The sequence below is a fragment of the Saccopteryx leptura genome, chromosome 6 (genome assembly GCF_036850995.1).
Source record: "Saccopteryx leptura isolate mSacLep1 chromosome 6, mSacLep1_pri_phased_curated, whole genome shotgun sequence".
Taxonomy (NCBI): domain Eukaryota; kingdom Metazoa; phylum Chordata; class Mammalia; order Chiroptera; family Emballonuridae; genus Saccopteryx; species Saccopteryx leptura.
The window spans coordinates 32,038,986-32,064,659 of record NC_089508.1 but is presented as its reverse complement, the minus strand read 5'-3'; the positions used below and the strand labels follow the sequence as shown (position 1 = coordinate 32,064,659).

General features: G+C 43.1%; 1 protein-coding gene and 1 pseudogene across 4 annotated transcripts in view; one reads left to right on the top strand and one right to left on the bottom strand.

Annotated features, from left to right (window-relative positions):
• EXD2 (exonuclease 3'-5' domain containing 2) overlaps positions 1-25,674 on the top strand; it is an 84,069-nt gene that overhangs the window by 46,437 nt on the left and 11,958 nt on the right. For all 4 annotated transcript variants that reach the window (XM_066342061.1, XM_066342063.1, XM_066342059.1 and 1 more), the window contains 2 exons: positions 16,269-16,525; positions 22,438-22,564. In XM_066342061.1, the coding sequence (XP_066198158.1) occupies positions 16,269-16,525; positions 22,438-22,564 (384 nt within the window). The remainder of the gene's footprint in view (positions 1-16,268; positions 16,526-22,437; positions 22,565-25,674) is intronic.
• On the bottom strand, positions 5,291-7,102 carry LOC136375823 (RNA-binding protein FUS pseudogene; annotated as a pseudogene).

Here is a 25,674-nt window from a genome sequence, read left to right as displayed (position 1 = left end):
ACATCAATCTGTTTCTGTATGTGTCCAGACTGAGGATCAAGCCCAGCAACCTTCGCTTATCAGGATGATGTCTAACCAACCGAGCTAGCCAGCCAGGGCTGAGCCCAGGGCTTTCTTCACCATCTGCCTAATTTCTCTAATGGCTCTTAACTTTGGGGAGCCGTTGCATAGTTGTAACGATGGTAATATGGCACACCTACTCTTCTGTCATTCTGATTCAAATAGTGAACTTTAATCTCCTTGAAACAGAAGATATTACAGAAATACAAATAACTCAGAGTTATCTCATTGATTCAGTGTAATACCTTGCTAAGAATCTCTGATATTTGTCTTCTGGATATTTGGAACACAGCCAAGAACCAGGAGATGTAATCAAAAGAGGCCCTAAGCAGAATAACTGCCACAAAATCTTATCAAAGTTGGTAGGAATGGACCTGACCTGTGGTGGCGCAGTGGATAAAGCATCGACCTAGAACTCTGAGGTCGCCAGTTTGAAACCTGGCACTTGCCTGGTCAAGACACATATAGGAGTTGATGCTTCCTTCTCTTTCCCCTTCTCTCTCTCTCTCTCTTGCTCTCTCTTTCTCAAATGAATAAAGTCTTTTAAAAAAAATTGGTAGGGCCTGACCAGGCGGTGGCGCAGTGGATACAGCGTCGGACTGGGATGCAGAGGACCCGGGTTCGAGACCCCGAGGTCGCCAGCTTGAGCGCGGGCTCATCTGGTTTGAGGAAAAGCCCACCAGCTTGGACTCAAGGTCGCTGGCTCCAGCAAGGGGTTACTCAAGTCTACTGAAGGCCCGTGGTCAAGGCACATATGAGAAAGCAATCAATGAACAACTACGGTGTTGCAACGCGCAATGAAAAACTAATGATTGATGCTTCTCATCTCTCTCCATTCCTATCTGTCTGTCCCTGTCTATCCCTCTCTCTGACTCACTCTCTGTCTCTGTAAAAAATAAATAAATAAAAATTAAAAAAAAAATTGGTAGGAGTGACTCCTAGATGCCGATGTAATGATGACCAAGAAGAGAACACCTGACAGTGCAGGAAAAACTTAGTGGTCACACAGGCCTTACATGTGAGCTTCTGCGTGTATTTCTGTAACAGCAATATTAGTAGTTGTTTATACCTATAACCTGGGGCTATCAAGAAAGAATTGGGTACTTTTACTTTATTCTATATAAGAAATTATATTCTGCCCGACCAGGCAGTGGCACAGTGGATAGAGCATCAGATGGGGATGCAGAGGACCCAGGTTCGAAATCCCAAGGTCGCCAGCTTGAGTGCAGGCTCATCTGGCTTGAGCACGGGGTCACTGGCTTGAGCGTGGGATCATAGACATGACTCCATGATCGCTGGCTTGAGCCCAAAGATCGCTGGCTTGAAGCCCAAGGTCACTGGCTTGAGCCCAAGGTCTGTGGCTTGAGCAAGGGTCACCCACTCTGCTGTAGCCCTCTGGTCAAGGTAATATGAGAAAGCAATCAATGAAACAACTAAGGTGCCGCAATAAAGAATTGACGCTTCTCATCTCTTTCCCTTCCTGTCTGTCTGTCCCTCTTCTGTCTCTGTTGAAAAAAAAGAGAAAGAAATTATATTCTTATAGAAATATTTACATATTTCTATGTAAATATGTAAATATTTCTGTATCAATTTTGGAAATATTTTCACTACCACCAATAGAAGAAAACATTAGTAAACAGCTTTAGTAGATTTGAGAAATTTACATTTGGCAAATACCTTAGTTATTTTAACCAATGAAGTATAATTATAGAACAGCAAGGTATTCTGAAGTGAATAGTTAGTAACAGCTATTGACTTAATAATAACAGGGTTTAATTACTGCAGCAGATGTATGGAAAAGTTAAATAGGCAAATAATTCAAAATCCACTTTATTTGTCTTTCACTATGTATTTTAATATTCCCGTTAGGTCCCTGGCTGGTGTCTCACTGGTTAGAGTGTCGGCCTAGCATATGGATGTCCCAGGTTTGATTCCCTGTCAGGGCCCACAGGAGAAGCAACCATTTGCTTCTCTCCCTCTTCCTCTCCCCCTGCTCTCCCTCTTCCCCTCCCACAGCTAGTGGCTCTTTTGGTTCAAGTGTGGCCCTGGCTGCTAAGGATAGCTCAGCTGGTCCAAGTATGTTAGCCTCAGGTTCTAAAAATAGCTTGGTACTCAAGCATTGGCCCCCAGACGGGTATTGCCAGGTGGATCCTGGTTAGGTCACATGCGGGAATTTGTCTCTCTATCTCCCCTCCTCTCACTTGGAAAAAGAAGAAAAAAGAAAAAAAAAGTAAGGAGGAGAGGGAGGACCCTGAGGATGTCATGGAAGCTCAGTGATAAGGGTTAAGGAGAGGGAAGGAGATACAGTAAAGCAGGGCATAGAGGCCCTGCCTTGGGATGGGGAGCCACAGAGCTGGGCGCCAGACAGAAAGCTTTCCTCTCTTGAGGAGTGGCCCACTTTCTCTCCCCAGAGAACTCAGTAGGCTCTGGCCTGTGTTGCTCCTGCTGCAGCCCCAAACTCAGACAGGCCAGGGCACTGCCCTCTCCACCTCCAGAGAGTGGTCAGGCTGTGCAGCTTGTTTTCTACTGTTTTTGGAAGTGGTTCTACTATTTAACCTCCCCCCAGACTATGTGAAAATTGCTTTGGCCCAGCGCTGCTGGCATAGTGGATAGAGCATTATTCTGAAGTGCTAAAGTTGCCATCTGGATCCTTGAGTTGCCGGCTCGATCCCAAGGGCAATGACTCCACCCTGAGGATGCCAGTTCGAGGCCTGATCAGGGCACGTATGAGAAGGAATCAATGGGTACACGACTAAGTACAACGGTGAATTGATGCTTTTCTCTCTCTCTCTAGCTCTCTCCCCGTCCTTTACTCCTTTTCTTCTCTCTCTCTCTCAAAAAAAAAATTGCTTTGTTGCCTGGCCAGGAGGTGGCACAGTGGTGGCGTTGGCCTGGGGTGGTGAGGACCCAGGCTTAAAACTTCAAGGTTATTGGCTTGAGCAAGGGCTCATCCAGCTTGAGTGAGGGCTTATTCAGCTTGAGTGTGGGCTCACCGGCATGAGTGTGGGTTGCCAGTTTGAGCATGGGATCATAGACATGACCCTATGGTCACTGGCTTAAGCCCAAAGATTGCTGGTTTGAAACCTAAGGTCACTGGCTTGAGCCTAAGGTTGCTGTGTTGAGCAAGGGGTCACTGGGTCAGCAGGAGCCCGCCTGGTCAAGGCATGTATGAGAAGGCAATCAATGAATAACTAAGGTGCTGCATATGAGTTGATACTTTTCATCTCTCTCCCTTCCTGTCTCTCTGTTCCTGTTTGACTCTATCTCTGGCCCCCTCTCTCACTCTCTCACTAAAAAAATTGCTTTGTCTTACATCCTCATAAATATTTGGTACTGTCAGATTTTTAAATTTCAGTCATTATGATGGATGTGTAGCAATATTTTATTGTGGTTTTAATTTGCATATCCTTATTTATTAATGAGATTGAGCATCTTTTTATATTTTATTTTCATTTAAATATTTTTTATGAAGTATCTGTAAGTCTCGCCTCTTTTTCTGTTGAGTTGTCTTTTTCTTACTGATTTATAGGAATTCTTTATATGTTCTGGATATGAACTCTGTAAGTTAAATGTATTATGTATAGGTTTTCACCTATTCTGGGAATTGTCTTTACATTCTTTTTAAAATTTTATTTTCCTTTTTATTGAATTTCTTGGGGTGACACTGCTTAACAAATTTATACAAGTTTTAGGTGCACAGTTCTACAACATGTCATCTGTACACTGTACTGTGTGTGCATCGCCCCAAATCAAGTCTGTGTCCATCACCATTTATCCCCATATAGCCCTTACATTCTTTTAAAGTTGTCTTTTAATGATCAGAAGATCTATATAGGGCAGTTTAACAAGTCTTACTGTACCCCTAGTCATGAAGATATTCTCCTATATTATTTTCTTGAAGTTTTGTGATTTTAACCTTGCACATTTAGATTTACCGTCCTAGAATTGATTTTTTTGTGTGTGTATATGATGTGAGATAGGGTCAAGTTTCATTTTTATTGATTTCAGCAAGAGAAGAAGGGAGAGAGAGACACAGTCAGATGGAACATCAATCTGTTCCTGTATGTGCCCTGATCAAGGATTGAACCAGCAACCTCTGTGCTTCGAGATGATGCTCTAATCAACTGAGCTATCCAGCCAGGGCCAAGTTTCATTTTTAACCCCATATGGATATCCAATTGTCCTAGCACCATGAATTGAAAAGATAAACCTTTCTCACTGCTCTGCAATGCACTTTATCACAAAACAAGTGTCCATATGTGAGCATATCTGTTTCTGGACTCTGTAGTGATCTATTTTTCTATTCTTAAACCAATGATTATAAACTGTCTTGGTTACTGTTGCTTTATTATGACTCTTGATATCTGGAACAGGAAGACTTGCTATTGTGTTCTTTTTCCAGAATGTCTTAGATATTCTTGGCCTTTTTGCATTTCCTTATACGTTTTAGAATCAGCTTTTCAGGTTCTTCACAAAAGAAATTTTTTTAGCAAGAGAGACAGGAACAGAGAGAGGGACAGATAGTCTAGAAGGGAGAGAGATGAGAAGCATCAATTCTTTGTTATGACACCTTAGTTGATCATTGATTGCTTTCTCATATGTGCCCTGGCCGGGGGAGCTCCAGCAGGGCAAATGACCCCTTGCTTAAGCCAGCAATCTTGGACTCAAGCCAGTGACCACGTGGTCATGTCTATGATCCTGTGCTCAAGCCAGTGACCCCACACTCAAGCTGATGAACCTCTGCTCACGCTGGATGAGCCTGTGCTCAGGCTGACGATCTTCAGGGATTCAAACCTCGGTCCTATGCATCCCAGTCCGATGCTCTATCCACTGCACCACCACCTGGTCAGGCACAAAAGAAATCTTGATATCTGATTAAGGTTGCATTGGATCAGTAAAAGGTTGTGGAGAATTGACTTCTTTATAATACTGAGTTTTCTAATCTAAGAATATTTAGATCTTTAATTTATCTTAATAATATATTTATAGTTTCTCTGATTTTTTATTTATTTTTATTTTTTAACTAAAATGATGGTTTTAAATGGGAACTAGAGGTATGGTTACAATTACATAGCCCAACACAAAATACCCATGGGGGATCAGGAGTTGAAAGGTTCCAGCATAATGACAGTCACACTGGGTAGAAGAAAAGCTGTTCCAGGCCCCAGGAGGCAGACCAATATGGTGCTTCCCTGTGCTCCTGTCTGTGGTCACCCCTATGGAGTCCATCTTACCAGGGCCAGTCACCTCTGTCCCCAACAGTCCCTCTCCCTCGAAATGCCCATGGCCCCACCAGGGCCTCAATAGTCACCCCTATCCTAGCCTCCCTGCCACCATTATGATCATCTCCATAGCTACCACCATATGAGAGCCTCCTGGTCCCACTCCTGGGCCATCTGGTTTAGGGGACTTACACTGGTTGTATTCATTCCTCCAAGAGAAGTTTGTGTTCTCACAGGTAGGACGAGGGCACTTCCAGTCCCCAGCTCGCTGCTGCCCTCCACCACCACCACATCCACTAGGGAATCCTCGCCGACCATGACCAACACCTCCATAGCCTCCACAGCACATGGGTCCTCCTCGCCCTTGGCCTCCACAACCACTGCCACCACCAAGTAGCGCATGAGAGCCTGACCAGGCGGATGCACAGTGGATAGAGCGTCGGACTGGGATGCCAAGGACCCAGGTTCGAGACCCCAAGGTCGCCAGTTTGAGCGCGGGCTCATCTGGTTTGAGCAAAAGCTCACCAACTTGGACCCAAGGTCGCTGGCTCAAGCAAGGGGTTACTCGGTCTGCTGAAGGCCCACGGTCAAGGCACATATGAGAAAGCAATCAATGAACAACTAAGGTGTCGCAATGCGCAACGAAAAACTAATGATTGATGCTTCTCAACTCTCCGTTTCTGTCTGTCTGTCCCTATCTATCCTTCTCTCTGACTCTCTCTCTGTCTCTGTAAAAAAAAAAAAAAAAGGTAGCACATGAGACCCTGATAGGATTTCCAGAGAATTCTTTTACCATTAAACCAGTCACTAGCTGCTTTATCAGAAAGTGGGTCATCAAATAGTACAGTTGCCTCTCCCTTCAGCTTGCCCGCTTTCCTGTCTATGTACAGATTAATCATGGGCTGTCCTGTTTTCTATTTGTCTTAATACCAATCTGCTTGAAGCAATCTTCCACAGACTGAATTGTAACATTCTTGCCCAGGCTTTGCACAAAGATGGTGTTGTTGCCTGAATTATTCTATTTAGAGTCATGATGTGATCCTTGGTCCCGGCGGTTACCAAATTTATTGAAGCCACCATGGTCACTTTTACCCATGCCACCTCTGCCTTCACAGCCACCTCCACAACCTCTGGGTTCATAGCTACCACTGCTGGGATTGTAGCCATCACCACCAGCCCAGCCTTGTCCCCCACGGTCCTGCTGCACTCCCCTGTAGCCACCGTCACCGCCACTGCTCTCGTCCTGATTGCCATAACTGCACCCTACTCATAGAAGACCGGCCTTGGCCGGAGTTACCTCTGCCACTCCACTGCCACTGCTGTACTGCCTCTGCTATCCACAGTCCTAAGGGGGATTATAGGAACTTTTTTTTTCCCAAGGGAAGAGAGAGACTAACAGGAAGGGAAAGAAATGAGAAGCATCAACTCATAGTTGCGGCACCTTACTTGTTCATTGATTGCTTTCTCATATGTGCCTTGACCGTGGGGCTCCAGCCAAGCCAGTGACCCCTTGCTCAAGCCAGCAACCTTGAGCGCAAGCCAGTGACCTTGGGCTTCAAGCCAGCGACCTTGGGCTCAAGCCAGCAACCATATGATCCTGTTGGTGATCCCACGCTCAAGCCAGTAACCCTGCGCTCAAGCCAGAAACCCTGTACTCAAGCCAGTGACCTCGGGGTTTTGAACCTGGGACCTCAGTGTCCTAGGTCGATGTATCTACTACCAGCCAGGTGGATTATAGGAACTTTGCTGCTGTCCACAGCTAGGCTGTTGTCCACCATATCCAGACTGCCAACCCCAGCCCCTACCTTGTGGCTGCCCATTGTTGCTTTGAGTACTGTAGCAGCTCTGAGTACTGCTACTGTAACTTCCCAAGGTGCTGCTAAGAGCTGGCCACTGGCTATAAGACAACTGAGACTCTGGCTACCACCATAGCCACCAGTTGAGCTACCATATCCCTGGAGAGCTGCCTAAGTGCCATAGCTTGTGTTCTGGCTCTGTCCATTAGAACCCTAGGTGCTCTGGCCATAGCCTGAAGTGTCTCCTGACTGGCTGTAGCCTCCATAACTATTGTCCACAGGGAAGATTGCTCTGCTGGGAGGAACCCTGCCCAGGCTGGGCGGCGCAGGGCCCAGAGATCTGGGTTGTTTGTTGGCTGTAGTCATGTGAGGCCCCGTCAGCGCATGTGCACACAGGCTGACAGGTAACAAGATTCCAACACCACAGAGCACCAGCGCCTCGAGGACTGAGCCAAGTTTTTAATTCTATTATAAATTAAAACTTTAAAATGTTTGTGTTTCTTTCTGGTATATAGAAATGCAATTGATTTTTATATATTTCTCTTAAAATTGAGGAAACTTACTAAACTCACTTCTTTTGGGTTTCTGTATACACTATTATGTCATCTGTGAAATGAACATTTTATTTCTTCCCAGTCCTTATACATTTCATTTCTTTTCTTTATTTTAATTTTATTTATTTATTTATTTTATGACAGAGACAGAGAGAGTCAGAGAGAGGGACAGACAGCAAGGGAGAGAGATGAAAAGCATCAATTTTTCGTTGCGGCTCCTTAGTTGTTCATTGACTGCTTTCTCATATGTGCCTTGACTGGGGGACTACAGCAGAGTGAGTGACCCCTTGCTCAAGCCAGAGACCTTGGGCTCAAGCTGGTGAGCTTGCTCAAACCAGATGAGCTCGCGCTTAAGCTGTGACCTTGGGGTTTCAAACCTGGATCCTCTGCGTCTCAGTCCAGTGCTCTATCCACTGCGCCACTGCCTAGTCAGTCTGTTGGTCATCTTTATTGTGTGTTCTATTTCATTGACTTCTGCTCTTTCGCTATTATTTCTTCTAGTTTCTTGGGCATAATTTACTGTTCCCTATTTATTCTTCAGCCTCTTTAATGACATCCTACTGTACTACTCCATTGAAACTTTGAAGTTGGTGGCTTTATTTTCTAGTCCAGTGGACACTTATTTGGACTTATATTATTCTAGGTCTCAAAATGCGCCCTGGCCAGTTGGCTCAGCAGTAGAGCGTCGGCCCAGCGTATGGAGGTCCCAGGTTTGATTCCCGGCCAGGGCACACAGGAGAGGAGCCCATCTGATTCACCCTTCCCCCTTTCCTTTCTCTTTGTCTCTCTCTTCCCCTCCTGCAGCCAGGGCTCCATTGGAGCAGGGTTGGCCTGGGCGCTGGGGATGGCTCTGTGACCTCTGCCTCAGGCACTAGAATGGCTCAGATTGCAGTGGAACAACGCCCCAGAGGGGCCAAGCATCGCCCCCTGGTGGGCATGCTGGGTGGATCCTGGTTGGGTGCGTGTGAGTCTGTCTCTCTGCCTCCCCCCTCCCCCTGCTTCTCACTTCAGAAAAATACAAAAAAAAAAAACACCCCAAAAAACAAACTTCTGCACAATTCCTACAGAAGACATTCTTTCTTAGCTTTCATGCCTTTATACTTTACTCTTTCCTACTGTTCTGTTCTTTCCTCTTTTTCCTTTTCTGATCCCCAATCTAACTGACATCTATATATTGACATGGCTTAGACTTAGTCTCTCGTCTCTCCACCCCAGGGATGCTTACAAGCAGGACGTGCATATGAAGATGTAGAGTGATTGTATTTTGTTTTTGTTTTTTTGTTTTTTGGGTTTTTGTTTTTTTTTTTGTATTTTTCCGAAGTTGGAAACAGGGAGGCAGTCAGACAGACTCCTGCATGCGCCCGACCGGGATCCACCCAGCATGCCCACCAGGGGGCGATGCTCTGCCCATCTGGGGCATTGCTCTGCTGCAATCAGAGCCATTCTAGCACCTGAGGCAGAGGCCACAGAGCCATCCTCAGAGCCCGGGCCATCTCTGCTCCAATGGAGCCCTGGCTGCGGGAGGGGAAGAGAGAGACAGAGAGGAAGGAGAGGGAAAGGATGGAGAAGCAGATAGGCGCTTCTCCTGTGTGCCCTGGCCGGGAATCGAACCCAGGACTCCTGCATGCCAGGCCGACGCTCTACCACTGAGCCAACTGGCCAGGGCCTAGAGTGATTGTATTTTGAATGCATAGGAATATTCTTACATTTCAAAGAAATGTGCTTCCTCCCTTTTTTCTTTAAACACAAGGCTTCTATGGTCTATTTATTTATTTTTCTTGTTTTGAAAGAGACGTCATCCTGAGAAATACTTCTTTGTATTAGAAAAATAGTAGTATACAGATACAATGATAACTGGAAAATGACAGCTGGCTTCAGTGTTGAGAAGACATGGTGAAGCTGCTGTACATTTCAAGCCAAGTGTTGCTGGATTGTTCAGTTTTTTAGAGAGAAACATGGAATATAGATTTCTTAAAATGTGAACTCTATAATTTTTTAAATTCTAGCACGTGTTTAAATATGTGGGGACAAAAATAAAATTAAACATGTCTATGTGTCAGCAGATGGGTCCATGCACCACCAATTTATGTCTTCTAATCTACATTATTTTTCTTTTTATAAGTGATCTTATCTAATTATTTTTTTAGAAGACCAATTATTAATTTTTTAGTTAAAGCATAGTCGGCGCCTGACCAGGCAGTGGCGCAGTGGATAGAGCGTCAGACTGGGATGCAGAGGACCCAGGTTCGAGACCCCAAGGTTGCCAGCTTGAGCGTGGGCTCATCTGGTTTGAGCAAAAGCTCACCAGCTTGAACCCAAGGTCGCTGGCTCCAGCAAGGGGTTACTCGGTCTGCTGAAGGCCCGCGGTCAAGGCACATATGAGAAAGCAATCAATGAACAACTAAGGTGTTGCAACGCGCAACAAAAAACGATTGATGCTTCTTATCTCTCTCCGTTCCTGTCTGTCTGTCCCTGTCTATCCCCCTCTCTGACTCACTGTCTCTGTAAAAAAATAAATAAATAAATAGCATTTTTTTAAAAAGCATAGTCGGCATACAATATTATATATATATATTAAATTTCAGGCTTACAGGATAGTGTTCCAATATTTATATGTAAATATATGCAGTGTCACCATGCAAAGTTATTATGATATTGATTACATTCCCTGTACTGTATACTGCATCTCTATGGCTTATTTATTTTATAACTGGAATTTTGTCGCTCTTATTCCCATTCACTTTTTCCCCTCCTGCCTCTGGCAACCATCAGTTTGTTCACTGTATCTGTGTGAGTCTGTTTTTGTTTTGTTACTTTTTCTTTAAGTTCCTCATGAAGGGAAATCATATAGCATTTGTCTTTCTGTGACTTCATTTCACTCAGCACAATACCCTCTAGGTCAGTGGTCCCCAATGCCTGGGCCGCGGACCAGTACCGGTCCATGGGCCATTTGGTACTAGTCCGCAGAGAAAGAATAAATAACTTATATTATTTTCGTTTTATTTATATTTAAGTCTGAACGATGTTTTATTTTTTAAAAATGACCAGATTCCCTCTGTTACATCCGTCTAAGACTCACTCTTGATACTTGTCTCGGTCACGTGATACATTTATCTGTCCCACCCTAAAGGCCGGTCTGTGAAAATATTTTCTGACATTAAACTGGTCCGTGGCCCAAAAAAGGTTGGGGACCACTGCTGTAGGTCCATCCATGTTGTCAAAACTGTCAAGATTTCATTATTTTTTATTGTTGAGTACATTTCATTGTGTATATAATGTGTGTGTGTTTCACACATACATCACATTTTTCAACATTCATCTATCAATGGACAACTAGCTTTTCATATCTATCTGTATTGTAAATAATGCTGCAGTGAACATAGTGATGCATATATCTTTTCTAATCAGTGTTTTTGTTTTCTTAGGATAAATACCTAGAAATGGAGTTTCTGGGTTGTCTGGTAGGTCTATTTTAAATTTTTGTGATCTCATCTACTTTTATAGTTTTTTTTAAATTAATTTCTTTTTTACAGAGACAGTGAGTCAGAGAGAGGGATAGACAGGGACAAACAGACAGGAACGGAGAGAGATGAGAAGCATCAATCATTAGTTTTTCATTGTGCGTTGCAACACCTTAGTTGTTCATTGATTGCTTTCTCATATGTGCCTTGACCGCGGGCCTTCAGCAGACCGAGTAACTAACCCCTTGCTGGAGCCAGCGACCTTGGGTTCAAGCTGGTGGGCTTTTGCTCAAACCAGATGAGCCTGCACTCAAGCTGGCGACCTCGGTGTCTGGAACCTGGGTCCTCTGTATCCCAGTCTGACACTCCATCCACTGCGCCACCGCCTGGTCAGGCAGTTTTGTTGGGTTTTTTTTAGAGTGAGAAAGGAAGGAGGAGAGAGAGTGAGAATCATTGACTCATAGTTAGTTGCTTTCACTTTAGTTGTGCATTGATTGCGTCTTGTATGTGTCTTGACCAGGGCTGAGCCAGTCTCCCCTTGTTCAAGCCAGTGACCTTGGGCTTTTCATGCTGGCGAACTTTGAGCTCAAGCTGGTGAGCTTTGGGATCATATGGATGATTCCTCTGCTCAAACCAGTGACCCCACACTGACTAGCCTGCTCTCAGAGCCAACGACCCCAGTATTCTGGGTCAGTGCTTTTTCTACTGTGCTGTTACTTGTTAGGCTAATTTTATAGTTTTAAATAAAATTGATAGGCTGATGGTTTTGAAAAGTAGAACTCTAGCCTTTAATATTTACCTGTCTATTTAACATCTCCCCTTGAATGTCAGTCCTCTCAAACTTAACATGTTCCTAATAGAATTCTTTATTTTTCTACCCAAACCTATATTATTCCTAGTCTTCTCCACCTTTAAGATTAAAATCAGGGCCTGACCAGGTGGTGGTGCAGTGGATAGAGTATTGGACTGGGGTGCTGAGGACCCAAGTTCAAGACCCCGAGGTCGCCAACTTGAGCGCGGGCTCATCTGGCTTGAGCAAAAAGCTCACCAGCTTGGACCTAAGATTGCTGGCTTGAGCAAGTGGTTACTTAGTCTGCTGAAGGCTTGCTGTCAAGGCACATATGAGAAAGCAATCAATGAACAACTAAGGTGTCGCAAAGAAAAACTGATGATTGATGCTTCTCATCTCTCTCCATTCCTGTCTGTCCCTATCTATCCCTCTCTCTGAGTCTAAAAAAAAAAAAAAGATTAAAATCAGGGACCTTGGCTGGGTAGCTCAGTTGGTTAGAGCAGTGGTCCCCAACCTTTTTTGGGCCACAGACCAGTTTAATGTCAGAAAATATTTTCACGGACCGGCCTTTAGGGTGGGATGGATAAATGCACAAAATAAAATTATGTGACCGGCATAAAAACTGTAGTATTTTTAAATAAAATTGTCGAACTTACGAGACAAGCATTAAGAGTGAGTCTTAGACAGATGTAACAGAGGGAATCTGGTCATTTTTAAAAAATAAAACATCGTTCAGACTTAAATATAAATAAAATGGAAATAACGTAAGTTATTTATTCTTTCTCTGCAGACCGGTACCAAATGGCCCACGGACCAGTACCGGTCCGCAGCCCTGGGCTTGGGAACCACTGGGTTAGAGCATCATCTTAATATGCCAAGGTTGTAGGTTTGATCCCTGGTCAGGGTACTTACAAGAATCAACCAGTGAAAGCATAAATAAGTGGAACAACAAATTGATTTTTCTCTCTCTCTCTTTCTTCCCTTTTCTTTCTCTCTTTACAATCAATAAATAAAGTTTAAAAAAAATTAAAATTAGAGATACATCTTTCCCCTAAGGGTTGTCCAGCAGAAGTGATATGATTAAAAGTCAAGGCCCTGGCCACTTAGCTCAGTCGGTTAAGGGTGTCATCCCGAAGCGACATGGTTGTGGGTTCAGTCCTCGGTCAGGGTACACATGGGAAGCAACCGGTGATTGCGTGACTGAGTGGAACAACGAATGAGTGCTTCCCTTTCCCCTCCCTCTCTCTTCCTTCCTTTCTCTGTCTCTCTAAAAATCAATAACTAAGAAAATTAAGCCCTGGCTGCATGGCTCGGCCGGTTGGAGTGTCATCTGGAAGCGCAGAGGTTGCTGTTCGATTCCCTGGTCAGGGCACATGCAGGAACAACTCGAGGTCCCTCTGTCTCTCTCCCTGCCTCTCTAAAAAAAGAAAAAAAAGAAGAAGATACAAATAGGCAGTTATAGTATGTTATGTTATGTTTATTTTATTTAATGGCAAAATAGATGGAAATTCAAAGAAGTTGCTATAGAAATCAGAAAATAACACAGCATGCAGCTAGGTAGAGGTATGGGTTTCCAGATCCCCCTGAGTTACTCATGATAATGTACCAGGTGACATTTCACCTGTACAAAATGAGGATTCTGCCGTGTTTTAGAAGCTATTATTTTGCCTGTCTCCTAGAGATGTGGGGATGGAGATATTAAATATGTTTCTGGTCTTTGATTTATGCCTCTTTTTTTTCTGGAGTTTCTGGCAATAGAATTCTTGCTTAACAGGTACAAATAATTGGTGCAATAAATATTGAATGAAGTGAAGGTCATTTTCCCAAGAACATCCTTCTGCATGCCCAGACTTCAGGCTTGCCCGAGGTCCACTTCCTTTCTTTCTTTCTTTTAAAATTTTATTCGTTAATTTTGAGAGAGAGAGGAAGGAGAGAGAGAGAAAGAGGAGGGAGAACTACTACAACTCATAGTAGTTCCTTCCTGTATGTGCCTTGACCAGGCAAGCCTGGGGTTTTGAACCGGCAAACTCAGCATTCCAGGTCAACACTTTATCCACTGCGCCACCACAGGTCAAGTGGATTTCCTTTCCTTACTGTTAATGCTTCTTTCCCATTTAGGAAGTATTACTAGTGCTATCTTTAAAATAGATTTCACATCCATCTGCTCCGTATCACCTCTACTTCCTCTCTAGTCCAATCCTCAATCAAGTATCTCATCTGGGTCTTTGCAGTAGCCTCCTGACTGGTCTCCCTGCTTGGACTCTTGTGTTCCTACAAGTCCCTTCTCCATTTAGTAACCAAAGTGATCTTTTAAAAATGCAAGTTGGATTGTGTCAGTCCTCTGCTTAAAACCCTTCCATGGTTTCAAATAAAACCAAGATGTCTTACATACATGTTTTTTTTTTTGTTGTTGTTGTTGTTTTTGTATTTTTCTGAAGCTGGAAACGGGGAGAGACAGTCAGACAGACTCCCGCATGCGCCCGACCGGGATCCACCCGGCACGCCCACCAGGGGCGACGCTCTGCCCACCAGGGGCGATGCTCTGCCCCTCCGGGGCGTCGCTGTGCCGCGACCAGAGCCATTCTAGCACCTGGGGCAGAGGCCAAGGAGCCATCCCCAGTGCCCGGGCCATCTTTGCTCCAATGGAGCCTTGGCTGCGGGAGGGGAAGAGAGAGACAGAGAGGAAGGAGGGGGGGGGGTGGAGAAGCAAATGGGCGCTTCTCCTATGTGCCCTGGCCGGGAATCGAACCCGGGTCCCCCACACGCCAGGCCAACGCTCTACCGCTGAGCCAACCAGCCAGGGCCTACATACATGTTTTTAAAGACTTATAATCTCTGGCCTCTCTCAACATCTGAATTTTTCTCCTTCTAGTCTATTCCAGTCTTTTCATTACTTTCCAGCCTCATCGGGTCTTCATTCTGTTGCTTGAACAGGACAAGCTCATTCTTGTCTCAAAGCCATGGTCTAAATTTAACTGATATATAAATGGCACAGACTAGGGATGCTTATTAGTTAACCAGTTCTGGTCCTGAACATGGTTCCAAATCATTCTTTACTCTCTGCTGCCATCATGTGGTCATTTAAACAATCACTGGCTTTTCTAGAAAATTTTCAGCTCTGGGCTTTTAAGATCCTGCATAAAGGTTAATTTCACAGGTGTTCATTATATTATTTATGATTTATAAATTACATACAAATTATATTACTTTGATATATCACATATATAAACACATAATGAGGACAATAAAGTATACAAGTTAAAGTAATACAGCCCTGGCTGGATAGCATGGTTGGTTAGCGCATCGTCCCAAAGCGCAGAGGTTGCTGGTTTGATCCCCGGTCTGGGAACTTACAGGAGTGAGTGTTTCTGTCTCTTTCACTCTCTTCCTTCCTCTCTCTAAAATCAATAAAATAAACATGAAAAAATAATACATAGCATATAATCACAAATATGTTAAAAATACAAGTATTTTTGCTTTGCCTGTGTTGGCACAAGGAATAGGACATCAACCTGTGATGCTGAGGTCACTGGTTTGAGGTCCTGGGCTTGCCTGGTCAGGGCACATAAGAAAAGCAACTATGAGTTGATGCTTCCTGTTCCTTCCCACTTTCTCTCTCTCTCTCTCCCCTCTCTATAAAAATCAATAAATAAAATCTTTAAAAAAAAAATACAAGCATTTTTAGATGCAAAAAAAAAGAATCTGGAAGAAAAAAATAACAGAATGTTAACTGGTTATTTCTGGATCGAATGTATGTTTTTTGTATAATTGTATGTTTTTTTGCAATAAATATGCAGTGCTTTATTTACTTATTTATTTTTTTAAAGGCCCTGTCTGGGTATCTCAGTTGGTTGGAGCATCATCTCAATACGCCAAGGTTGCAGGTTCAATCTTTGGTCAGGGCTCAAACAAAAATCAACCAAGGAACGCACAGATAATGTAGAACAACAAATAGATCCCCCCCCCCCGCTCCCTCTCTCTTCCTCTCTCTCAATAAATAAAAAAAATTTAAAGAATATGTTTCTCGTCTGGTATTCTTCTTCTTCGCCTTTTATTTCCCCATTACCTTTAAACCCAGTGTGTCTCACGTGACTGCCAGCATGCGTCCCAGTGCTCCTCTGCGTCATCTGGTCACTATTTATGGACTGCTCATGTTTCAGGCTCTGGAGTTTGGGCCTTCAGTAACCTTTGTTTAAAGTGCTGCTTCACAAAGTCCATTGCACTTATTAGCATAGGCTGATTCTTAGACTTGAACCAAAATCTTGTCAGCTGCTCTCTTTGGGAAGTTAGGGATGTACCTCTTAGACTTTTTGTGCCATGGTTTCACATCGTACTGGTACTGTGCTAGAGTGTGAACTGTGGCCCTGTTTTTTACTCTGTCACAGGTGAACTTCGAAGGCAAAGCCAGTCCTCTGTCACTCCTTCAGATGGCCTCCCCAAGTGGCTTCTGTGTCTTGATTCGCTTGCCAAAGCTGATCTGTGGAGGAAAAACATTACCAAAAACATTATTGAACATTTTGGCAGATGGCACTATTTTAAAAGTTGGAGTAGGATGCTCAGAAGATGCCAGCAAGCTTCTGCAGGATTATGGCCTCATCGTTAAGGGGTGCCTGGATCTTCGATACCTAGCCATGCGGGAGAGGTATGGTTTGTATGAATGCTCGTGGAGTTCCTGTAGCATTGGGGCAAATATTTAAGAAAGATTTGTAGATTAATGAGAATCAATAATGAAGCATCTACAATTCTTTGCAAGCTTCTGATATGCATATTGAATTTGTGAGGAAATATTTTAGCTTCTGAGAACACTTTTAGTAACCTAGAATTGGTCTATGGCCATACCACACTGAACACACCCGGATCTCATCTGATCTCAGAAGCTAAGTAGAGTTGGGCCTGGTTAGTACTTGGATGGGAGTAACCTAGAATTGGTCTTTTTAAATAAAACATTAATAGGGTGTCTCTATAAGCCACAGGTTGTAGACCAATGGCCCCACTGGCTAAATGAGGACCACAGAGTACTTTTGTTTTTGCTTTTCACCTATGGTATCTTTAGGAAATTTTAGTTTTAATGCAGAAGATTTGATGTAAAAAAAAATCTGTATTTCTGGCTTCTCAAAAAATTAGATGATTTGACCAAACTAAGTCAGTAGTTCTGGGTGGCAACAATCAGCTGGGTAGTCCTGCTCTTTTTTTTTTAATATTTTATTTATCGATTTTTAGAGAGGGGGGTAGAGAGAGAGAGAGAGAAGGGGGAGGAGCGGGAAGCATCAACTCCCGTATGTGCCTTGACCAGGCAAGCCCAGGGTTTCGAACCGGCGACCTCAGTGTTCCAGGTCGACGCTTTATCCCACTGCACCACCACAGGTCAGGCCGTCCTGCTCTCTTTTGATGAGCATACTCTATTCAGTTTGCCTGAGTCCCCCACCACCCCATTGTAACCGGGACTCCCCACGTAACCTGAAGCATTTGAGTTTGGAAATTCTGCTTTAGGCCAAAATTGGTAGCTCTAATCTTTTACTGGGCGAAGGGAGATTTCCTTTTCCCTTAGAATTGTATTCTAAATTTTTTTTTTCATTTTAGTGAGAGAGAAAGGGAGACAGAGAGAGAGAGAGAGAGATAGGAACATAGAACTCTTCCTGAATGTGCCCTGACTGGGGATTGAACCAGTAACCTTTGCATTTTGGGATGATGCTCCAACCAACCAAGCTATCTAGCCTGGACCTATTCTAAATTTTTTAAAGGAGTTGCAGTTACCTTTTCATGTATATATACAAGTCATTTTAATAATGTGGACTGAAACAGCCTTTTTTCCTGCCTCAGATGACACTGGCATTAAAAGTTTGGAGAAGGCCCTGGCCGGTTGGCTCAGTGGTAGAGCGTCAGCCTGGCGTGTTGATGTCACAGGTTCAATTCCCAGCCAGGGCACACAGGAGAAGCGCTCATCTGCTTCTCCACCCCTCCCCCTCTCCTTTCTCTCTGTCTTTCTCTTCCCCTCCCGAAGCCAGGGCTCCATCAGAGCAAAGTCTGGGCACTGAGGATGGCTCTATGACCTCTGCCTCAGGCGCTAGAATGGCTCCGGTTGCAACAGAGGAACGGCCCAGATGGGCAGAGCATCGCCCCTAGTAGGCATGCCAGGTGGATCCTGGTCGGGCACATGGGGGAGTCTGTCTCTCTGCTTCCCTGCTTCTCACTTCAGAAAAATACAAAAATAATTTTTTTAAAGTTTGAAGGAGTTGATAAACTAAGAGAAGGCCTGATTAAAATCTATGCTGGTTATAATTTTTTAGTATGAAATGAAATTTATACTAAATTTAGCTTTGTAGTTTGATTTATGTAAATAAAACTCTTATAAATGAGTATCAATTTTTTTTCAAATAGTTCATTAAAATATTTACTGTAAGAAATTTTGGCCTGACTCAGCAGTGGCACAGTGGATAAAGCATCAGACTGGGACACAGAGAACCCAGGTTCGAAACCCCAAGGTCGCCAGCTTGAGCAAGGCTCACCAGCTTGAACCCAAGGTCACTGGCTTGAGCAAGGGGTCACTTGCTCTGCTGTAGCCTCATGGTCAAGGCACATATGAGAAAGCAATCAATGAACAACTAAGGAGCCGCAACAAAAAATTGATGGTTCTCATCTCTCTTCCTGCCTGTCTGTCCCTCTCTCTCTGTCTCTCTCTGTCTCTGTCTCTCTGTCTCTCTCTCTCTCTCTCTCACACACACACACACACACAAAGAAATTTTGAACTCTAAAAGTATTTGGAGTATAAGAGCAGAAGCTGCCATTCATCGGGCCCTCCTGCCTTGGGCACTGCCTCCCTGGAGGTGCCCACTGTTGCTCTGTTGTGAGATAGAGTTGACTTGGGAGGAGAGTGTGGGGTAGGAGTCCCAGCACTGCCACTCACCAGCTGTGTGGCCTCTGGCAACTGACTGAACCTCACTATTCCTCTGTTCCCTCATACATGAAGTAGAGATAACAGTGTTCCCACCTCAGAGACTGATATGAGGATTAAATTAGTTAAACGATGTAAAGAACTTAGAAATAGGATTTAAAATATAGAGAATGCAGTGTAACTTTTAACTGTTACCATCACCATCACCACCAGTTTCCATATAATCATTTGATTAGTTTGTTTTCCCAGATATCTTTATATGTATTAGAGTCATGTCTATAAATATATAGAAATTAGTGGTTCTCTGAATTTTGTTTGGCTAAATGCAGAATGGTCAAGTGTCAGAATAATAATTTGGCCAAAGCTGAATATTACCATGAACTTTTCTAGAAATAAAAATGATGCATTTATCAGATCTTTCTATTTTAAGTTTATTAAAATTGTCAAATTATTGTATTATTGAGCACTCAGTAAAAAATAAATTTTTTGACACTGTAGTATAAGAAATTTGACATTCTACAGTAGTGCTAGAATTACACTTAGCACTGTTAATTACAGGTTGCTCCTGATGTTCGCCATAAGTATTGTTAATTTCAGTTGACTTTAGGGAGGAACACTCTCTCTATATATGTAATGTTGTCTTTTTTTTTTCATATTCTTTATATATTCTTTTTTGTCTTTTTCCAAGTGAGAGGAGGGGAGATAGACTCCCACATGTGCCCCAACCAGGATCCACCCAGCACCCCCTGTCTGGGGTCCATGCTCTGCCCATGTGGGGCCATGCTCTCAACTGAGCTACTTTTAGTGCCTGAGGTGGAAGCCATGGAGCTATCCTTAGTACCTGAATCCTACCATTGCTTGAACCAATGGAGCCATGGCTGTGGGAGGGAAAGAGAGAGAGAAAGCGAGAGAAAGGGAGAGGGGGAGGGGTGGAAAAGCAGATGGTTGCCTTTCCTATGTGCCCTAACCAGGAATTGAACTCGGGACATCCACGTGTTGGGCTGATGCTCTACCACTGAGCCAACTGGCCAGGGCCAATAATTTCTGATAAAAGAAAGTTTTATGTCTCCCCCAAATCCTTAAATTCCATTAATGGAAGCAAGACCTTATGTATTTTACCTAAATGTATCTGGACATTTTTTTATTTTTTAGTCAGTAATTCTTTTGGGGGTGATGAAATCCCTCAATTTATTGCTTGTTTTTGCAAGGAAAGACTTCCTTTTCTGCATCATTACACTTCATTTCCGGTGGTACCTGAGGGAATCCTGCATGTTATAACACTGCTGTGAACCTCCACGCTTTCTGCTCTAAAACTCCCAGTGTCACACTTGGTAACCAGAAATCCAGCTCCACTTATGTAGACATACCTCTTGTTTGGAATTTCCAATCCTTGGACAAATTAATTCTTTTGACTACCCCACAGCTATTTTAATCAGAAGGTGTTGAAAGAGCAGAAAGATTACTTAGTTTTATTATATCTTCACCACCTTAGTGAAAATAGCCTTATCTTTTTTCTTTTTTTTTTTTTTTTTTTTGTATTCATTCGAAGTTAGAGGCGGGGAGACAGTCAGACAGACTCCTGCATGCGCCTGACCGGGATCCACCCGGCATGCCCACCAGGGGGTGATGCTCTGCCCATCTGGGGTGTTGCTTCGTTGCGGCCAGAGCCATTCTAGCGCCTGAGGTAAAGGCTATGGAGCCGTCCTCAGCGCCTGGGCCAACTTTGCTCCAAAGGAGCCTTGGCTGCAGGAGGGGAAGAGAGAGAGAGAGGAAGGAGAGGGGGAGGGGTGGAGAAGCAGTGCCCTGGCTGGGAATCGAACCCGGGACTTCCACATGCCGGGCCAACGTTCCACCGCTAAGCCAACCAGCCAGAGCCATCATTTTTTCAATTTTGAAAAGAAACCTACAAGTAGTAGCCAACACAAATTAAAAAAATATAAAGAGGATATATAATCATCCCAAATTCCACAACCAAAGATAATATCACTAGCATTTGATGAATTAATTTCTTTCTAGTTATCCTTTGTTTTTCCTCTCTGATCACATACCTAGAGTGACATACATACTTTTATTATGTAGCATCTATATATCAACATAAAAGGGCTATAACATATGTTTTCTTTATAGTCTCTTTTTATTTAAACCTTTGAATAGTGAGTTTTTTTAATGCTTGCTGACCCCTGGGAGTGAGTTTTTTCAAAAAATGAAATTAGTTCCAGTTACAGTTTTATTAACTTAAAATCATGTTTGTTTGATAACCAATTTATAGAAACAAGAAGAACATACATTTGCCTTTTTTTAATGTTGCCTTATACATTTATAAATAAAAATATTTGTTATCTTATACCTGGATGGTCAGGAGGCACGAGGACGTATATGAACATCTGTACTACTGAAAGGGTTAATTAATATATTATGGACATCTCTTCACATCAATAAAGGTCCACATCCTTGTTTTTAATAGCTGTGTGTAATTTAGTTGCATGGATATTTAACCAGTTTTCTATTGATGGATGTTTAGGTTGTTCCTCATTCTTTGCTACTATAAATAGTGCTGTAATGAAGACTACTCTATGTACATTTGTCCTTACACTGAGTTTCTGGAAGTGGAATTGTTGAATCAGAATTTTCATGTTCAGCCTGACCAGGCGGTGGCGCAGTGGATGGAGCGTCAGACTGGGATGCAGAGGACCCAGGTTTGAGACCCCGAGGTCACTAGGGTCACTAGCCTTATCTGGTTTGAGCAAAAGCTCACCAGCTTGGACCCAAGGTTGCTGGCTCGAGCAAGGGGTCACTCGGTCTGCTGTAGCCCCACGGTCAAGGCACATGTGAGAAAGCAATCAATGAACAACTAAGGTGTCACAACGAAAAACTGATGATTAATGCTTCTCATCTCTCTTTGTTCCTGTCTGTCCCTCTCTCTGACTCTCTGTCTCTGGGGGGAAAAAAATCAGAATTTTATGTTCAAGATATTTTTTTTTTCTTTTTAGAGAGAGAGACAGGAAGGGAGAGAGATGAGAAGCATCAACTTATAGTTGCAGCACTTTAGTTGTTCATTGATTGCTTTTTCATACATGCCTGGACTTGGGGGGGGGCAGTTAAGCCAGTGAGCCCTTTCTCAAGCCAGCAACCTTGGGCTCAAGCCAGAGACCTTGGGCTTCAAGCCAGTGACCTTTGGGCTCAAGCCAGCAACCATGGGATCATTCCAATAATCCCATACTCAAGCCAGCAACCCCGTGCTCAAGCCTGATGAGCCCACACTCAAGCTGGGACCTCAGGGTTTCAAATCTGAGTCCTCACCATCCCAGGTTGACCTTCTATCCACTGTACTATCACTGGTCAGGCTCATATTCAACATTTTTATTGCTATTTATTGTTAAACTGATTTTCATAAAGTTGTAAAAAGGTAAAGTTTACAAATTTTAGGTTAGACTGTCTGACTCTTTATGTTCCACCAATACTAGATATCGTTATTTTAAATAAACTTTTGCCATCTAATAGATTAAAAAATTGTATATAGTTTTAATTTTATCTTATTTGATGTCTAGTGAGATTGAATATCTGTCATCTTTTTATTGGCCACTTATGTATATGTTTTTTTCTATTTGCCTATTCTTGTCCTTTGCCCATTTTTGATACGTGTTTTTATTTATTTTTTGTAGAAACAATTTGCTCTGTAATGGGCTTAGCCTGAAATCACTCGCTGAGACTGTTTTGAACTTTCCCCTTGACAAGTCCGTTGTACTTCGCTGCAGCAACTGGGATGCTGAGGATCTTACAGAGGACCAGGTACTTCTCATCAGAGTGGTCGAAGAATGGAAGAGTCGTTGCTTGTGAAGTGTAATTGTTTTTAAAATGCTAATCCTCTAATACGGTATAAGTATTGGGCAGAAATGCCTTAAAATAGATGATACCCAAGATAACTGGTTTATAATAATGCCTGATGAAATTTTAGAAAATACAGAAAGTAATATTTAAATTTGACATTTAAAAGAATGGATTGAGAGCCTGGCCTGTGGTGGCATAGTGGATAGAGTGTTGACTGGAACATGGAGGTCACTGGTTCAAAACCCTAGGCTTGCCTAATAAAGGCATATACGACAAGCAATCAACTAAATGAACAACTAAAGTGAAGAAACTATGAGTTAATACTTCTCATCCCCCTGCCTTTCTGTAAAATCAGTAAGTGAAACCTTTAAAAGAAAATGGATTGAGAGCACAGCACATATGGCCAGGGCTTTTGGACTAGTCGGTTTTATTATCAGTAACTATAGATCAGTGGTCCCCAACCGTTTTTGGGCCACGGACCGGTTTAATGTCAGAAAATATTTTCACAGACCGGCTTTTAGGGTGGGACAGATAAATGTATCACGTGACCGAGACAAGCGTCAAGAGTGAGTCTTAGACGGATGTAACAGAGGGAATCTGGTCATTTTAAAAAAATAAAACATCGGGCCCTGGCCGGTTGGCTCAGTGGTAGAGTGTTGGCCTGGCGTGCAAGGGGTCCCGGGTTCGATTCCCGGCCAGGGCACACAGGAGAAGCGCCCATCTGCTTCTCCACCCCTCCTCCTCTCCTTCCTCTCTGTCTCTCTCTTCCCCTCCCGCAGCCAGGCTCCATTGGAGCAAAGATGGCCCGGGCGCTGGGGATGGCTCCTTGGCCTCTGCCCCAGGCGCTAGAGTGGCTCTGGTCGCGGCAGAGCGATGCCCCGGAGGGGCAGAGCATCGCCTCCTGGTGGGTGTGCCGGGTGGATCCCAGTCGGGCGCATGCAGGAGTCTGTCTGACTGTCTCTCCCCGTTTCCAGCTTCGGAAAAATACAAAAAATAAAATAAAATAAAATAATAAATAAAACATCGTTCAGACTTAAATATAAATAAAACGGAAATAATGTAAGTTATTCTTTCTCTGTGGACCAGTACAGCCCGGGAGTTGGGGACCACTGCTATAGATAAAAAATGTCAGTAACTGTAGTCTGTTCTCTCAGGCTATTCCGTTCCTCCAGAGATGAATCTTTTAGTCTTCTGCCCAACCAGTATAAGCGCCACAAGCCTATATTCTAGTAGCTGAGTGGGGGAAAGGTGTTAGTTTCACCATTCAGTATGTTGACTTTCCCATGATCTCCTCTTTTCCAGGTGACACAGCCACCAGCCTACACTATGCCTGGTATTATTAGGTCCAGATCCTCTATGATTTAGCCATTATGTGACTTAAACTTGTCAAAAACCAAATCTGGCACCTTGAATAAAACAAAGAAGATGAGTTGATTATAAGGGTTTCAACCTGCAAGCTAGAAAATTCAAGGCTATGGAAACAATGAGTTCTGAGCTGCTCACAGACTAAAGAGTTTTTGTAGGGTAAATGCAAAAGTTATTTGGCTTTTTCAGCTGATTGGTTGCTTAGTGGTCTTCTTCCTTATTTGGATCAGGGTAGCTAAGACAGGAACAAGGAACTCTAAAGACAGTGTGAACAGACTTGGTGTTTGGACTGGTGTCCTCTGCTGATTTCTGAGGAGAGCTACAAATCTCTGCAATTTATGTTAGGTGAAGTTTTGTTTTCCTTAATGTGCCTGATTTGGCCAGCTCCATTTTGTTCCTGACATAAGTGACTCCATTTTAGTTACGATTCTACAAACTTTTAATCTTCTGGGTTAGAGAAGGAGCAATTGTCTGGCGCTGTGGTGTAGAGAGGTCTGGGGGTTAAGTGTACTTTATGGAGATATTCACTTTCTCCTCCTGTTCTCACCCCTACTTGTATCTTTGCTTTCTAGATAGCTGCTGCCCCCTAATCCTTATGCTTTGCCATTCTTTGTGGCTCAAATTAATTTGATTTTTAACTTTTGGCTTACTACCCCTTAAAGACCTAGGTTTCAGCCTTCCCTTGGTTGCTGAATAAGTTACTACTTGTTCATCCTTCCAGAACGTTGTTAATGGAGAGAGTTAGCAATAGCTAGTGTCTTGAGGTTAATATCCTGTGAGAGAGTTCTGGGAATCAGGTTATGTTCCCTTGTTTTCTTTAGCCACTTCTGATTTGCTGTGACGCTGTGTAGGTTGCTTCTTTGTGCTTTTGTTTGTTCATTCGTTCCTTTTTTACTTCCTTCCTCTGAATAGATTTACTAAAATAAAATTCACATACAATAAAATTCACCCATTTAAAGTGTACAAGTCAATGGATTTTAGTATATTTACAAAGTTATACAACCATCGTCACTATCTAATTTTAGAACATTTTTCATCACCCCAAAAAAGGAACACCACACCCATTAGCAGTCAATTCCTATCCCCCGCAACACCTAGATTTGGTGGGGTTGTTTGAAACGCAAAAATTTTTAATTTTGATGACGTCCAGTTATCTGTTTTCAAATCATTCATGCTTTTGATGTCATGTCTAAGAAATCATTGCCTAACTCAGGGGTCGGGGAACCTTTTTGGCTGAGAGAGCCATGAATACCACATATCTTAAAATGTAATTCCGTGAGAGCCATACACGACCTGTGTACGTTATGCATTATCCAATAAAAATTTGGTGTTGTCCCAGAGGACAGCTGTGATTGGCTCCAGCCAACCGCAATTATGAACATGAGTGGTAGGAAATGAATGGATTGTAATACATGAGAATGTTTTATACATGAGAATGTTTTATATTTTTAACAGTATTATTTTTATTAAAGATTTGTCTGTGAGCCAGATGCAGCCATCAAAAGAGCCATATCTGGCTCACTCACGAGCCATAGGTTCCCGACCCCTGGCCTAACTCAAGATCATGAACATTTACTGTGTTTTCTTCTAAGAGTCCTATGTTTTAGCTCTTACACTTAGGTTTATGATCCATTTTGAGTTGATTTTTGTGTGTAATGTGAGGTAGGGGTCCAACTTCATTCTTTTGCATGTGGATATCCAGTTGC